Here is a 16,457-nt window from a genome sequence, read left to right on the forward strand (position 1 = left end):
GAAAGACAAGTCTGGGGGAGGAGGAAAAAGTCCTGCAGAGGCAGTGACCCCACCCAGGAAATGTGACTAACCCACAGAGGCCGGGGGCAGGCAGACACAAACGCCGGAGGCTGGTGAGTGTGGTAATTTTCCCCGGGGCTCTCCGTGCAGAGAGGCCAGCCCCTCAGCACTGTCCCCCGCAAGGGAGGGGACAAGGGTCTGCAGGGTGGGGGCAGAAGGGGGGGGCGGGGAGCATGTGGGGGGGGCAGCCAGGGAGGGGACCTCGTGAAGTGAGAAGCTAGGTGAGGCGGGGCGGGAGGCAGAAGAGCCTGAAAAGCAGAAGAGGGAGGAAGGAGAGCTGCGGAAAGGTGAAAGTGGCAAGGTGGCTGGAGGGAGAGTGGGCCCTTGGGACTTGCTGGCTGGGACCCTCTTAGAGGGGTGAGGGCTGGCCGCCAGGGTCTGGAAACAGAGACTCGCATTTCTGGAAGCCGCTTTGTCCAGGACTTCTGGTCCCCCAGCCCGCTTTCCTGGCAGCTTTGTGCCAGGCTCCAGGTACATGTATTGTCTGTCTGGAGCCCCACGGCTGCCCCGGAGGAAGGTGGGTTGGGCTCGGGATACAGACAAACAACTCCAGGGTCAGACGTGTCCGGGCTGGTGGGAGAGGTGGTGCCTGACCTCCTGCCAGATTTGAGGATGCCTGTCCCTAAGACGGGGCTGGCCCGACCGTAGACTGGTGGACTGCAGTGGTGGGGGGAGGGGGAGATCAGGACTTCCTTCCCAGCAGGAATTCAAACTGTAGCACAGCGCACTGTTTTGCAAATTCAGCAAGACTTTTGCTGGGGTCTGGTCCTTGGCCTGGGGTAGGGGAAGGGGAGAAGAAGGGAGGGGAAGGTGGAGGAGGGATCCCACTTGGTGTCAGGGGAAAGAGCACTGGCCAAGATGTCCCCAGGCGAGGCCTCTGGACCCAGCTCCTTTCCTGAATGCCCCATCCCAGGCTGGAAAGACTTGTTGCCGTTTCTAGAGTTGACACTCACCCTTCTACCTTCTCTTGGGGAGAGGGGTAGGGGCTGTTTCATTTTATAACTAGGGGCAAATGGACTGTGAGGTGAAGGGACCTGTAGCGATCAACAGAGTCAGCGTCTGAGGAGGGCAGAGAGATCACCGGGGGACTGCTGTCGCTCTGACAGTTGTCGAGCATTGCCTTAAAAGTACACATCATGGTGACACCTCGCCCCCGCAGGTCCTCCAGGGTGTCCTCAAAGGCAAGTCCTTTCCTAAGTCCGGGTTGTGGATGCTCCGTGTGCATCCTGCCCAACCCCTGGCCCCTTGACAGTCTCACTGGATTCCCCAGCCTCTGCTTTCTGCCTCCGGGGCTGCAACCTGTCCCAGCCTGTGAAATCTCTCTCTCTCTCTCTCTCTTTCTCTCTCTCTGGCTCCAGCTGCTCTAGTGAGCCCCCACAGGTCCTGTGCCTCTGATGCACCCTCTGAGCGCCTGCAGGGTGCCAGGCACAGGGTGGAGCTTGCAGCAGTGGGAAAGTTTTCCCTTCTTCCCGTCTAAGGAGTTTGGCCAGTCTATTGAATTGATATAAGACAGATTAATAGGAGAAAACCAAAAGTTTAATAATGTATATACCTCTTGAATACTTGGGAGAGACCCAGGAAAACTCCCTGAAATGAAGCCATCACCTTAAATAACCATCTCTGCTAAAGACAAGAGATGCTGGGGGTCTGTTACGGGAGGTTACCGGGAAGGGCGTGGTAAACAAGGGCAAGATTGTTATGCAGGTTTACACGGCTGCTTTCTCCTTTGATAAGTGAGAAGCTGGGTGGGGCGGGCAGGGAGGCACTGGAGCCTGAAAAGCAGAAGCGGGAGGAAGGAGAGCTGCGGAAAGGTGAAAGTGTCGAGGTGGGTGAGGGAAAGTTGGCCCCTGGGACTTGTTGGCTGGGACCCTCGTAGGCCAGTGAGGGCTGGCCACCAGGGTCTCCCTTCCTGATCTAGTGGGGAGATACCCTCACCTATGGAGATTTCCTTATAAATGTAAACATCTCCTACATAGGGCAACTTCTACTTGTTTTTCAGAACTTCACCTGTATCTGCAGCTTCTTAAAAATAGTCATTTTAAAAGAAAAAGAAAGAAAGAAAACTAGCCAGTTTAAAATATAATCATCGGGGGGGGGGGGTGGGAGGGAGGGCAGGGTGGGAGGGAGGGCAGGGTGGGTGATGGGTATTGAGGAGGGAACCTTTTGGGATGAGCACTGGGTGTTGTATGGAAACCAATTTGACAGTAAATTTCATATATTAAAAAAAATAAAAAAAATTAAAAAAAAATAAAATATAATCATCGGGCCAAAGAGGCTTATTTTGGGGCGGTATATTTTACTCCCCTTCAGGTTCCAGCTAGAGAGGCAAAATACAGTCTCTGCCCAAAAGGCCTTTATAGTCTAGTGGGGGAGGCTGGCAGATCCATAACTTAGTGCACTACAGCAAAATGGGAGGAAGCAAAGGTTTTAACCTAAAAGGTATATATGGAGGAGGCTGCCTTGTGAGGTGGTGAGTTCCCCATCACCAGAAGTGTTCAAGAGGAGGATGGTGAGGGATGCCATAGAAGGTATTCTTGCACTGTGTGTGTATGGGCATGTGTTGGGAGGCAGATGCAGAGCATTTAGGCTCCTTCTGATGCTGACATATGTGATTCTGTGACATTCTCCACCTAGAGAAAGTTTGCCTGTGGCCCCGCTGGGTGTGACGGCTCCCTCCTTGCCTGCTCCCTCCAGTTAGACCATGAGACATGGATGGTTCTTCCTCATTTCTGTGCCCCTACCATTCTCACCACCCTCATTGTGCCCAGTGCCACGTTCCCAGGGTAGACTTTGTGTGGAATTGAATAGACCCTGTCGTGGGCCACTTGAGGAATGCAGGAGGGTCAGGCAAGTCTGCTGCTCTGGCTGAGGCGTGAAGCTATAAGACACCTGCAAACAGAGACTGAAGTACACGCTCCTGAGTGAGGGGGCTGCTGGGAGAAGTCCCAGAAGGCTGAGGCTACCGAATGTCCTGGAAGGCTCCTTGGACAGCTGGGGTTTGGTACGGGCCTGGAGGGTGGTGTGGCGTTGATGGACGAGGGGTGGATGTGCTACTGAGAAAGCTCAAGGAGCTGTGGCCTTGGGCAGAGCGGCTGGAAGGGAGAGGAGTGAGAAGGCCTCGTGTCAGGGGGCCCCTTACCTGGGAGAGCCGGGAGCCAGGGGGGGAGGGATCCGATGGGACAGCAGGAGTTTCAGCCCTGAGTGAGTCACCTGGGACTTCTCAAACACGATGTCCAGGCTGCATCCCAGAGAGTCTGATTTTAACTTGTCTGGTGTGTGGCCCGGACATTGGGATTTTTTTGAGCTTGATGATTCTAACATACGGGCAGGGGTGAGATGCCTTTCTGGACAGTTAACTGGCAGCACAGAATCACCTGGAACATATGTTCAAAATGCAGATGCACAGGCCCCTCTCCACACCTGTGGAATCAAAATCTCCAGGCCTGGAACTGGAGCATCTGTGTTTTTATAGGATCCCAGAGTAACTTGAACAGGCTGCCAGGGTGATGAAGAAGCAGGCGGCCAAGCCCCTTTCGTCAAAACCCTGCAGTGGCTCTGGGAGGCCTGTAGTCCCGCCCATGGGCTACCTGCTTTTGAGTTATGGCCTGAGCTCTCAGATCGGTAGCACAGAAGGAAAAATAGTAAAGCTAACAGTTGACCCTCTTGTCTTGTCTGTCACACCATCTCTGTTCCCCAGCTCTCTCCACTGGCTGGGGCGTGGTGCGTGGGGGTAGGGCAGCTGCTTCCCTGCTTCGGACCTGAGTCACAGGCTGAGCAGCCTGCTGTAGGGGATGTGGGCATGGCATGTGACCTGTGAATGGAGAAACATTAAGGGTTCCTTCCCCAAACTACCTACCCCCTCACTGCCTTCTGCTTTGGGAAAGTGCGGTTCTGAAAAAACGCCTCCAGCAATGTTGTTAGTTAGGAATGGAAAAGAAGTCATGATTCACCTGGCATCTTACATCCATTACCACTGCTCCTGTTTCTGTTTTGTTTTCCACTCAGACTCAGCCCCCTCTAAAGAGGGCTCTTGGCCCTTCCCGCTTCCTTGGGCCCTAAGAATCTCCCTATGGTGCCAGTTTGCCTCCTCCTTGAAATCCCCCAGGCCCTTACCCTGTGTCACAGAGGCTCACCTTACAAAAGTGCTGTTCACGTGCACAGTGTGAATTGTGTTGCAGTGGTTGGTAGTGTGGGCTGTGCATTTTAATTATTTTTTTAATGTTTTACTTATTTTTGACAGAGAGAGAGAGACAGAGCATGAGCGGGGGAGGGTCAGAGAGAGAGGGAGACACAGAATCCGAAGCAGGCTCCAGGCTCTGAGCCGTCAGCACAGAGCCTGATGCGGGGCTCGAACTCACAGACCGCGAGATCATGACCTGAGCCGAAGTCGGACGCTCAACCGACTGAGCCACCCAGGCGCCCCGTGGGCTGTGCATTTTAAGCCGGAAAAAAAAAAAAAAAAAAAGAAAAAGAAACTCTCTAGTAATGGGAATATAGGAAAGAGACAGTGAGTGGAGCTGAAGTTACTGCATTTGCCGAATTAAAAAAATGTATTTTGTAAGTGTTTGCCTTTACCATTCTTTTTTTTCCTGGGTAAGCTGTCCAAAAAAGGTCTCTCTCATTGAACCTATAGAAGAAACATGATGTTTAGGGGTTGGGGAAGAAAAATTTCCTCTGCCCCTCAAGGTCCTTCTAGCTGGACTTAGAATCATATTGACATGAGACATATTAACAGGAGAAAATCAAATTTAATAGTGTACATATGGGGGAATCCACACAGACATGGAAATTCCAAACACAGGGGAGCAACAAGACTGAGGAACTAAGGAGAGGGGTAGAGTTTAAGGATACAAAGGGGAGAAAGACCATTAGCAGGAAGGTGAAGGGAGATGCTTGGAAAACCAAGGTCACCCTATGATGTAGGTAAGTTTCTTAGGTCAAGAAAAATCTGTTAAAGGCTCTCTTCCTGGTGTAAGCAGGCAGATAAGGGAGAGATAAACCACTTTTCCTGAATTGGTTGTGTTTTGGTTGCTTTTAACTCAAAAATAATGTTCATACCAAAGTGGCCCATCTTGGAATGGCCTGCACTTGGCCCTTGCAGAGAAGCATTTGAGGGGAAGCTGGGCATACAGAAGTGAGAGTTGATGCCTGGGAATGGGTGGGATTCCCCAGGGAGAGTTGAGAATTAGGGAAGGAACTAAGTGTTAGCTCTAGAAAGATTTTGTGTTTCTGTGTTTGTTTTTGGTAGGTGCCTTTTATCAGGTTGAGGAAGTTCCTTTTTATTCCTAGTTTGGTGAAAGTTTTTTTGTTTTGTTTTGTTTTGTTTTGTTTTTTAAATATGTTTTTGGCCTTTGTACTGCTTCCAACAGCTTTTTTTAAAAAATTTTTTAAATGTTTATTTACCTCTGAGAGAGAGAGACAGAGCACGAGTTGAGGAGGGGGAGAGAGAGAGAAGGAGACACAGAATCTGAAGCAGGCTCCAGGCTCTGAGCTGTCAGCACAGAGCCCAACGCGGGGCTCAAACTCACAAACTATGAGATCATGACCTGAGCCGAAGTTGGAGGCTTAACTGACTGAGCCCCCCAGGTGCCCCGGTTTTGGTTTTTAAGTCAGGAATTGATGTCAAATTTTAGTAAATGCTTTTTCTGAATCTATTGAGATGGTTATATACATGCACACACACGTATATATTGTCAATGCAACATACATATGTATACATACATATGTATATACATATACATACATATATACATGTACATATTGTCAATACAAAATGAACAAACCTTTTAGAATCTCTAAAAGAAAGAAAGAGAGTTTTATTTCAGCTCAAGTTAGGACAGCTGGACAGCTACCCTGGAGACACTCTTCACAGGGAAGAAAGTGCTCCAGAGAATGAACAGTTTTTACAGGATTATATACTTTTCTATATCTTGCAAAAGCTCAAGAGATTAGAGATTAACATATAGGCAGGAACCATGAGGTTTTTTTTCAGATAATTATTTTTTTTAAGTTTATTTTGGGAGAGACAGAGACAGTGAGTGGGGGAGGGTCAGAGAGAGAGGGAGACACAGAATCCCGAGTGAGTCAGACGGTTGAGTGACCGACTCAGCCACCCAGATGCCCCCAGATTTCTTTCTAAGTCAGCATGACTGTACGTAAACTTTGTTTAAACCAAAAACCTGTAAGTGAAATAAGTCAGAGAAAGACAAATATTGTATGATTTCACTCATATGTGAAATTTAATAAACAAAACAGATGAACATAGGGGAAGGGGAAGAGAGAGAGGGAGAGCAGCAAACCGTAAGAGACTCTTAACTATAGAGAACAAACTCAGGGTTGCTGGAGGGGAGGTGGGGCAGAGGGATGGTATAAATGGGTGATGGGTATTAAGGAGGGTACTTGTGATGAGCATTGGGTGTTCTTTGTAAGTAATGAATCACTAAATTCTACTCCTGAAGTCAATTTTACCATATGGTAACTAACTAGCATTTAAATAGAAATTTGAAATTAAAAAAGAAAAGTAAACAAAAAAACAAAACAAAACCCAAAGGTCTGATTTATGGCTCACCCATACACTGTATACCTGCCTTATAAATGAGTAGCCTAAAGGAAACCCTCTTGGGGCACCTGGGTGGCTCAGTTGTTTAGGCATCTGACTTTAGCTCAGGTCATGATCTTGTGGTCTGTGGGTTTGAGCCCTGTGTCCGGCTCTGTGCTGACAGCTCAGAGCCTGGAGCCTGCTTCAGATTCTGTGTCTCCCTCTCTCTCTGCCCCTCTCCTACTGACACTCTGTCTCTATCTCTCTCTCTCTCAAAAATAAACATTAAAAAATAAAAAAAATAAATAAAGGAAGACATCTTGCCCTTATGATATCAATCAATTCTCCTACTTCCTGCATTCCTTAACATTAAAACTCATGGTTCTGGGGCTCACCGGGTGGCTGAGTCAGTTAAGTAAGTATCTGACTTGTTTTTGGCTCAGGTCATGATTTCATGGTTCCATGGGTTCGAGCCCTGTGGCTGGCTCTGTGCTGAGTGTAGAGCCTGCTTGGGATTCTCTCTCTCCCTCTCTCTGACCCTCCCCTGCTTGCCTTCTTTCTCTCTTTCAAAATAAACAAATAGACATAAAAAAAAGAGAGAAATCTAAAATGGCTTCCTTTGTAGATCAGGTTTTTAGAGGTTTTTTTTCATATATATATAATTAATAAGGTGAATTATATTGATTTTCAGATTTTTAAAAATCGTATTTAATTTTATTATTTTTTATTTTTTAAACTTTTAAACAAAACTTTTTTTAAGTTTATGTATTTATTTTGAGAGAGAGAGAGAATGTGGGGAAAGGGTAGAGAGAGAGGAAGGGAGAGAATCCCAAGCAGGCTCAGCACCAGTGCAGAGCCTGACGGGGATGATGGGGGTGGGGGGGGGGTGCAGCTCGCACTCTTGAACCAGGAGATCATGACCCCAGCCAAGGTTGGATGCTTAACTGACTGAGCCACTCAGGCACCGTTGATTTTCAGATGTTAAGCCAACTTTGCATTCTGGGGATAAACCCCATTTAATCATGGTGACTTATACTTTTTATATATTATCGATTTGCATATGCTAAAAATTTTTTTGTAAATTTTTTTAATGTTTATTTTTCAGAGAGAGAGAGAGAGAGAGAGAGAGAGAGAGAGAGGGAGGGGCAGAGAGAGAGGGAGACACAGACTCTGAAGCAGCCTCGAAGCTCTGAGCTGTTAGCACAGAGCCTGATGTGGGGCCCAAACTCACAAACCTTGAGATCATGACCTGGGCCGAAGTTGTCTGCTAAGCAGACTGAGCCACCCAGGTGCCCCCATATGCTAAAATTTTGTTAATATATTTAAAAAAAATTTTTTTTAAACTTTTATTCAGTATTGAGAGACAGAGTGTGAGTGGGGGAGGGGCAGAGAGAGCAGGAGAAAGAATCCCAAGCAGGATCCAGGCTCTGAGCTGTCAGCACAGAGCCCAACGTGGGGCTTGAACTCACAAATGGTGAGATCATGACCTGAGCTGAAGTTGGCTGCTCAACCGACTGAGCCACCCAGGTGCCCCGTATTTTGTTAGTATTTTTTATGTCTATGTTCATGAAGGACATTGGTCTAGTCTTTTCTTTTATAACATATTTATCTGGGTTGTTATATCAGGTTAATGTTGGTGGCATAGGATGAACTGGGAAGTATCTCTCCTATTTTCTGCAAAAGTTTGTGTAGAATTGGTATTATGTCTTCCTTAAATTGTTGGTAGAATGTACCAGGACTGGAATTGGGGGGTGTGGGGACAGGTGGCTTGAGTACAAATGCAACTTCTTTAATATATATTAGAACTATTCAGGTCATCTATTTTTTCATGAGTGAACTTTCATAATTTGTATCCTTTAAGGAATTTGCCCATTTCATGTATGTTGTTGAATATATTGGCATAAGTTTTTGTAATATTCTCTTTATCCTTTTAATATTTGTAGAATCTGCAGTGGGTTACCTCTCTTATTTACGAATTGTAAATTTGTGTCATCTTCCTAATTTGTCTAAAGGTTGATCAATATTATTGATTTTTTTCCCAAAAACCAGCTTCATTGACTTTCTCTCTTTTTTATTTCTATTAATTTCTGCTCTTACTTTTATTATTTACTGTCTTCTGATTATTTCGTGTTTAATTTGCTTTTCCTTCTTTGGTGTTTCTATGGTGTTTCTATAACTTAAGTTATTGATTTTAGACTTTTCTAATATAAGCAGTTATTGCTTAGAGAGCCGTATGTCGCCTCATGCAACACCCAGAGTTAGGGGCTGGAAGCAGAAGAGAGGCATGGCTGAGAGGTCACAGCAAGGGGAAGACACTGGCCAGTTGGCCCAGGAGTCAGAGACATAGTTTTTTGTTTTCGTTTTTTAAAGACAGAGAGAAAGAGAGTGTGGGTGCGTGAGCAGGGGAGCAGGGCCGAGGAAGAGAGAGAGAGAGAGAGAGAGACAGAATCCCAAGCAGGCTCCACGCTCCATGCAGAGCTCGACTCAGGGCTCGATCCCATGACCTTGGGATCTTGACCTGAGCTGAAATCAAGAGTCAGATGCTCAACTGACTGAGCCACCCGGATGCCCCAGAGACCTAGTTTTCATTAGCCATTCATAAGCTTTGTGACTTTGAACTTCAGACTTTCTAAGCCTCAGTTTCTTTGCCTGCATAATGGAGCCAGGGTAATCTCCTCTTGTGCTATTGGAGATGAAGTAGTTAATGTATATGATTGTATGTGACACCTGGAATGCCCCCCCAGACCAATGTGAAGGGTGGTTGTCATAACATTTGTAATCATAATTCCTTCTTCTGTCTTTTCAGAACCGGAAACAGCATGTATACGCACCTCCCCCAGAGGTAGGCTGTGCCCCCTCCCCTCTCATCGCTCCCCTGCTTCACCCCCAAGGGCTCCTCACAGCTCCCCTCACCCCCACACCACAGCCCCTTGGCCCACCCAGGTCTGCCCAGCTCTCTCTGCTTGGGTCCACTCCTCATGGGCCCTGGCCAGCACTGCCAACCCTCTTCCCTCCTGCAGCGGCTCTCCGTTCCCAGCCTCGGTGCAGGATCCTGGCCTGCACGTATGGCGGGTGGAGAAGCTGAAGCCAGTGCCGGTGGCACGTGAGAATCAGGGCATCTTCTTCTCGGGGGACTCCTACCTAGTGCTGCACAACGGCCCGGAGGAGCTCTCTCACCTGCACCTGTGGATAGGTAAGGGAGCTGGGGGACGAGTTGGGGGTGTGGCCTGGCCCGGAGTCGGGTATGGGTCTCATGGGCCTGGCTCTGCCACTTCCCACCCACCCCAGGCCAGCAGTCATCCCGGGATGAGCAGGGGGCCTGTGCCATGTTAGCCGTGCATCTCAACACCCTGCTCGGGGAGCGACCCGTGCAGCACCGAGAGGTGCAGGGCAACGAGTCCGACCTCTTCATGAGCTACTTCCCGCGTGGCCTCAAGTACCAGGTCAGAGCCCGCCTCCCAGCACCCTTACCCTGTGGCTCCTCTCAGAGCCCCTCCTCCTTCCAGCCGGTTCTCACCCTGCAAAAAAGGCCCAGGTGCCCTCCGGCCTGGGTCCTCCCCCACCTATCTGCCCATCTCCTGCTGGGAGTGGGTGCGGCGGGCTGCGGGCCTCCTGTCAGTGCTCTCAGGTCGTCCCGTCTGGGCTGCAGGAAGGTGGAGTGGAGTCAGCGTTTCACAAGACCTCTCCGGGGGCCACTCCAGCTGCCATCAAGAAACTGTACCAGGTGAAGGGGAAGAAGAACATCCGTGCCACCGAGCGGCCGCTGAGCTGGGACAGCTTCAACACCGGGGACTGCTTCATCCTGGACTTGGGCCAGGTGGGCAGGCGGGGTGGGGCTGAGCACTGTATCGGCATAAGGGGGCAGGGACCAGGAGGCCGGGGAGAAGGGGAGCAGCAGCTCCGGCCATTAGCAAACATCTTATATTCCAAAGGACAGAAACTTCCCTCTGCCATCCAGCCATGGTGTCTAACACTGGAAGCTACTCTCTTCTTCTCGTGGAGCCTTTGTAGTTCTGAGTTAGCTGCCAGCCACACCATTCGTTAATGTTGTTCACTCAGCGAGTCTGTGATGCCCACCCTGAGCCAGCGTGGGGACTACGAATTGTCTGCCCTTGGGAGGCTGCCGAGACAGGCTTGTCACTTGCTGTATTGTACGGTAGGATGTGATGAGGGCTCTAAGAGAGGCAGGGGCATGTGCTGAGGGAGTTTGGGGCAGGGAGACGTCCCTCTAGCTTGAGCTGAAGCCCTTGTCCCAGGAAGGTGCCATTTGACTAGACCTTTACGGACGGGGAAATACCTTTTGAGGTGAAAGGACAGGTGAGCTGAGGCTGAGGCATTGAGGTGGGGAAAGGTGCAGGCATGCTGACAGCAGGGAAGGGTCTAGCTTGACTGGGACCCTGAGTGGGGACAGGCGCAATGGGAGCAAAAATTGTTAAGTTGCCTGAGACATAGGTCAGGAGACTGTCTGAGGAGTCTGGACCACATCTTGTGCTGAAGGTTTGAGGCAGGAAGCCAACCCAGAAGCGGTTAGGAGTGTCGGCAGCCGTGAGCTAGAGGGAGGGGACCAGCTCAGCAGGGTGCAGGTAGCAGTGTGAGACACTGGGCTCAAAGATGGCATTGACCCATTCACTCATTCATTCATTCGTTCATTCAATACTTATTTTCTGCCTAAATACATGCCAGTCTCTGTTTTAGTCCTGGGCATGCAGCAGTGAACAAAGCAAAGCAAAACAAAACAAAACACCCATGCCCTAATGAAGCTTACTTTCTAGCCAGGGGAGCTAGATTACAAAACGAGATAAAGACCTTTAAGTATGTGTGGATAAGCAATGTGGAGAAACATAAATCAGGAAGGAATGGGGGCTGGGCGGAGAATTACTCTTGCCAAGAGTGTCGCTTCAGGGGGCAGTTCATCAGGAACCACTCCCCACCCCCCAGCGCCACCCCCCCCCCCCCCCCATCCAGTCAACAGGATGGATGCAAGCAGCTGAGCCTCTGTACTTCCCTCCAGAACATCTTCGCCTGGTGTGGTGGAAAATCCAACATCCTGGAGCGCAATAAGGCACGAGACCTTGCCCTGGCCATCAGGGACAGTGAACGACAGGGCAAGGCCCAGGTGGAGATTGTCACTGATGGGGAAGAGCCTGCTGAGATGATCCAGGTCGGGGGACATTAGGGTGGGCAGCCGGGAGAAGCAGTGAGGAGGGTGGTCAGTAGAGGATGGCAGGGGTAGGGGTGGGCGGTCTGGGGTACTGCTTAGGGCTGTGGCTAGCTCACTGGGTGCCCTCGTGTGACTCAGAGTAATGTATCCCTCTGGGCGGATGGACCAGTGGCCTCGCTCACCTCTGCCGGGTGTCCTTGTGCAGGAGGCAGTTAGTCCCCTGCCAGAGGTGGTGGCCTTGGGCATGATGGGTTGGGAAGGTTTGGGGCAGATGCCCAGGAATCCCTGGAAACCTGGCCTGCCCTGGCCCCTGTAGGTCCTGGGTCCCAAGCCTGCTCTGAAGGAGGGGAACCCTGAGGAAGACCTGACAGCTGACCGGACAAACGCCCAGGCCGCGGCTCTGTATAAGGTGGGCACTGTGGGCCTGCGCTGTGCCCAGGCAGGGGCTGCTGCAGGGAGAAGAGAAAGCCCCGGGAAGGTTGAGCCTGGCAGCACGGTGGTTTATTCAGGGCTTGGTGTGAGGTGAGGATGGGAAATGGACAGATGTCTGGCCCTCCTGAGGAGATAAAAGCCACTTCACTTGTGGCCCATTGTTGGAGAAGGAGGTGTGAAGCCAAAGCTGAGCTTTACTTTTTCGGATTCTTTGCATTCATTTGTAATTTGGAATCCACCTAAGTGGAGGCGGGGCCTCCGTGCTACAGTGATTGAGGGTGATGTGAGGGGTGGGGTGCCTACGATTTGCCCGTCAGTGCTATCTGCCCCGAGTCCTCAGGCTGGGGCCATGGTGCAGGGGTGGAGCTTAGGGCTGTGTGTTGGGAGCAGGGGGTGGGATCTGGCACTGCCCATCCTCCCCCAGGTCTCCGACGCCACTGGACAGATGAACCTGACCAAGGTGGCCGACTCCAGTCCCTTTGCCCTCGATCTGCTGCTGTCTGATGACTGCTTCGTGCTGGACAATGGGCTCTGTGGCAAGATCTACATTTGGAAGGGTACGTGTGGCTTCTCCATGCTAGCCCAACACCGCCGCAGCTGCTCTGAGCTGGGTACGCTTCCCGTTGGAGGGCTCGGCCTGCCTGACTGCTTTCAAAACCAGCCCCAGGGAGGCCCTGAGGGCTTTCTCTGTGCTGTTCTCGGCCCCCCTAAATTCCAGGCAATGGTTCTGAAACTCAAGCATGCTTTAGAATCACTGGAGGGCCTCTTAAAACAGATGGCTACCTGCCTCCACCCCCCGAGTTTGGATATCTAACCGGTTCCCAGGCCTTGCTGCTGGTCCAGGAGCACATTTTGAGGACCACTGTTCTAGAACACTCCTAGGCCCTTGAGGGCTGCTGGGATCCCAATCTTGCCATTCTGCCCATGGGGTGCGACAGAGAGATTTTAGGTACATTAAATCCCACTTTATGCACTGGGAAATGAACTAGTAGAACTTGTTTTTCCAAGAGATTGTATTGGCTGGGGATAGAAACACTGTTGTGTGTAAACTTGTCCACTTGGTTTAACTCTGAAAATGTTGAAACAAAACTCGGAGCCTCTGAGTGACCCTGGGGGCCTCTTTACTTCTCCATGCTTGCCTTTTCTTGAGCGTGTCTTACCTCCCTGACCAGATTATACATTTCCCGAAAGCAGGAACCGTACCATCTCTAGTGTCGTGACTAAATAGCATTTGCTCAATAGATATTTGTGGGGACAACCGAAGCCAAGAGAAACCCCCGGCCCTAGGAAGGAAGATGAGGAAGGATAAGGTGTTCCAAGGATAGCTGCTACTAGCCAGTAATACTCCCGCTTCGGGGAAGGGCCAGAGCGGCCGACAGCATGGCGGCTTTCTACGAGTTGGGCGGGGATGGGTGGAGATTGTGCACTGGGGCTGCCACGGGGTCCCTTTCCCATGGGACCAGTTCCAGGCATGAGAGGTTCCCAGATACCCACGGAAGGGAATTTAACCCCAAGCAAAGAACCGAACCATTCTGGAAAGAGAAACCGGAGAAGAAAACAAACAAATAAGAACGCTGGGAGCCAAGAAGAGAAGTACTTTGCCTTAAGCTGGAGTATAGCTTGCATTAAAGGAACTGCCCACAGGAGGAAATGGATAACTGGATGCTCTTCCTTTTTATAAGGTCTTTGGTGGCCTACCTAATGGCCTACGTACCATTAGGCTGAGGTCGGCTATCTGGCATTGTGGGAGGAAGACTAATAAATCACACCCTTTGTCCTATTTAGTTTTACACAAAAGGCTTGATACTTGTTGATACTTGTCAGCGGTACAGTTGATAGGCTCCAGAGGTGAGGTGTCCTGGGGCGGGGCTCTAGATTTAGGGTCTCATGCCACGGGAACACTAGCTCTCTCTCTGAATATCTGTGGGCCCCCGGTCCGAGCAGAAGGTTTTGATTAGAGGAGGCGGAAAGAGCAGCTTTCATATCACTTGGAGCTGCTGGGTTGAGAAAAGTCTCAAGAGGTTGACCTCACGGCTCCAAAGACCTCCTCAGGGTCTTGCAACCCTCCTGGTCCGTTTATTTAAAAAGTGGCTGGCTGTTCTATGGACCTCCCCTTAAATTTCCTTGAGAAAATGGGATGTGAACTAGAGAGAATCCCTGCTCTTAAAAAACAAAAAATCCCCTTCCTATTGATCCAGGGCGAAAAGCTAACGAGAAGGAGCGGCAGGCAGCTCTCCAGGTGGCAGAGGACTTCATCTCTCGCATGCGCTATGCCCCCAACACTCAGGTGAGGAGGCGCCTTGTGCCCCAACTCCCCCTCCTGGGACTCTTCTCGTGGCCTCTTGCCCCAAAGACTGGGGGAAGAGGGCAGGAAATCCTCGAGCACAGTCAGGAGCAGTCTGACCTCCCTACCATCCAGTGGGAAAGCCCCTCTTAATCCTTCAACATTTAAAAGCAAGAGGATGCTGGGCAGCCCCTCCCTGGCAGCCCAGAGAGCGGGTGTGCCTTCGCAGAGCTTGTGTGTCTCCTCTGGGCCATTGTCCCTGGCCCGTACACCCCCTGTTGCGCCAGCAATAGGACTCCATGAGTCTTTCCGAAGGCTCATCTGTGACTAGTGCGTCTATCAAACTGCACACACGAGTTCTTGAGGCGATGTTCTCTCAGCTCATGTCCCCGTAATCTTCTTTCTCATCTCTTGGCTTACCTGGAGAAGCATTCCTGGCCCGGAGACCAATGTGGACTCAGGGCTGGGGCCCAGCACCCACCTCCGTGGCTTTGTCCTTGCCTGGTGGAGGCCAGGGTGGAACCTTGTGGGCTATCCTTCTCCCCTGTTTTTCCTGCAGGTGGAGATTCTGCCCCAGGGCCGCGAGAGTCCCATCTTCAAGCAATTCTTCAAGGACTGGAAATGAGAGTGGGCATCTCCCTGCCCCTGGCCTCCTGCCCGCTTTCTCCTGCTCTGGCTGCCTGGTCAGTGCTGAGGTGCCCGTGAGGACGTTCAATAAAGGAGACAAGTGCCTCCCCAGCTCTCTGCTGTCAGCTAATTCTCACTCCCCACCCGTCCACCAGGGCTTACCCACACACTGGGGCAGAGGAGGACCGACCCAGTGACGATCCCCCTACCCGCTGACTTTGCATGATTGAGGCAGAGGGGCCAGGATTCCCTCTGGGCAGGTAGTGCTGTGAACCCAGTAGAGAAGCGGCACAGCACCAGGCCTCAGGATAGCTTTCAGCCAAGGGTTCAGTTCAGTCACGCATTCCCCACTGGGACAAGGTTGTGGCAACGGGCTTGGGATACATTTCTCTTCAAGCCAGTCTTTCCTCAGCTGCTGTAATTAACCATGGTGAGGCGGCTTCCAAACGACACGCTTGCCGATCAAGAGGCTTGCTTCTCACTGCTGTGCAGAAGTCTGGCCTGTCACCTCATAGGCACATCGTATCATGTTAGGCCAATGAGCACAGGGCCCCTGTAGGGCTGGGGGAGAGCCCCACACTAGTGTGGAGAGTCACGGGTTCTGGTTTACACTCTGCCTCTATTTCATCCTGGGCAAGTTGCTTTTCCTTGTCTAGGAAAAGACAGACCTTAGTTCATTCTCTTGTGCAATGGTGTGATGGCTGGAATATCAAAGAGCCTAGATAGCTAAATAGGAGGAGAACACAGTCACCCAATGTGGCCCCACCCTGGGGGGGCAGGATCTAGGGTGGGAAAGAGCACGGATGGGTAAGCCTGGACTTGAGTTAATGAGGCCAGGCAGGGCTGTGACTATCCTGACCTGCCCTCACCCCTGGGCTCCAAGGGTTCTGTGGCTTCTGAGCTCTGACCTGCTGGATTCTTCCATCCCAAACAAATTCTGACCAAGTTCATCTTGTTGATTTCATGCAAAGCAGCACAGAAAAATCACCTCCCCTGCATAGCACCCCCAGCCTGCCCTCGGTGGAGCTGTCAGCCTATACAGACAGCATGTGCAGGGATGATTTGCAAAGGAGAGAGTGAGGGCTGCACCAAATCCATGGCTCCGACGTTTTTAGGGCGGCGAAGCATTTTGTCTCCCATGGAAGGTCTAGGTAGGCCCTTCCCAAGAAAAAAGCACAGGTTAAGACTTTTGCATCCACTTTCAGAGTGTTTCAGCCCCCCCTCACCCTTCCTCAACAGAACCACAACTTAATCCCTGGATTGTGTTGTTGGTAATGTCCCAAGGTCTGAAGCTGAGTGCCCTGGAGAGCATTACACGGGGAGTGACTTGATTATAAAGGACTGCCTCCCCTTCA

The 16,457-nt window shown here is 50.8% G+C and overlaps 1 protein-coding gene across 9 annotated transcripts; it reads left to right on the forward strand.

Moving 5' to 3' along the window:
- Positions 1–29: 29 nt before the first annotated feature.
- CAPG (capping actin protein, gelsolin like) lies at positions 30–15,213 on the forward strand. 9 transcript variants are annotated; one of them, XM_078444663.2, is made up of 10 exons: positions 30–113; positions 9,405–9,440; positions 9,619–9,791; positions 9,887–10,041; positions 10,248–10,415; positions 11,610–11,759; positions 12,076–12,168; positions 12,616–12,748; positions 14,390–14,478; positions 15,035–15,213. In XM_078444663.2, the coding sequence occupies exons 2-10, from the start codon at positions 9,418–9,420 to the stop codon at positions 15,098–15,100; spliced, it is 1,050 nt and encodes a 349-aa protein (XP_078300789.2). In that variant the 5' UTR covers positions 30–113; positions 9,405–9,417; the 3' UTR covers positions 15,101–15,213. The 9 variants fall into 9 exon arrangements, with proteins under 9 accessions (XP_078300789.2, XP_060512188.3, XP_078300791.2 ...); XM_060656205.3 differs by lacking the exon at positions 30–113 and adding an exon at positions 259–347; XM_078444665.2 differs by lacking the exon at positions 30–113 and adding an exon at positions 291–361.
- The last annotated feature ends 1,244 nt before the right edge of the window (positions 15,214–16,457 follow it).

This window comes from Panthera onca, chromosome A3 (genome assembly GCF_046562875.1).
Source record: "Panthera onca isolate mPanOnc1 chromosome A3, mPanOnc1 haplotype 2, whole genome shotgun sequence".
NCBI classification, from domain to species: domain Eukaryota; kingdom Metazoa; phylum Chordata; class Mammalia; order Carnivora; family Felidae; genus Panthera; species Panthera onca.

Bases quoted from the DNA above. Each gene is read 5' to 3' on its own strand.
- CAPG (XM_078444663.2), top strand. From the start codon at position 9,418: ATGTATACGCACCTCCCCCAGAG. The intron at 9,441-9,618 runs GTAGGCTGTGCC...TCCCTCCTGCAG, and splicing joins TATACGCACCTCCCCCAGAG to CGGCTCTCCGTTCCCAGCCT. The intron at 12,169-12,615 runs GTGGGCACTGTG...ATCCTCCCCCAG, and splicing joins AGGCCGCGGCTCTGTATAAG to GTCTCCGACGCCACTGGACA.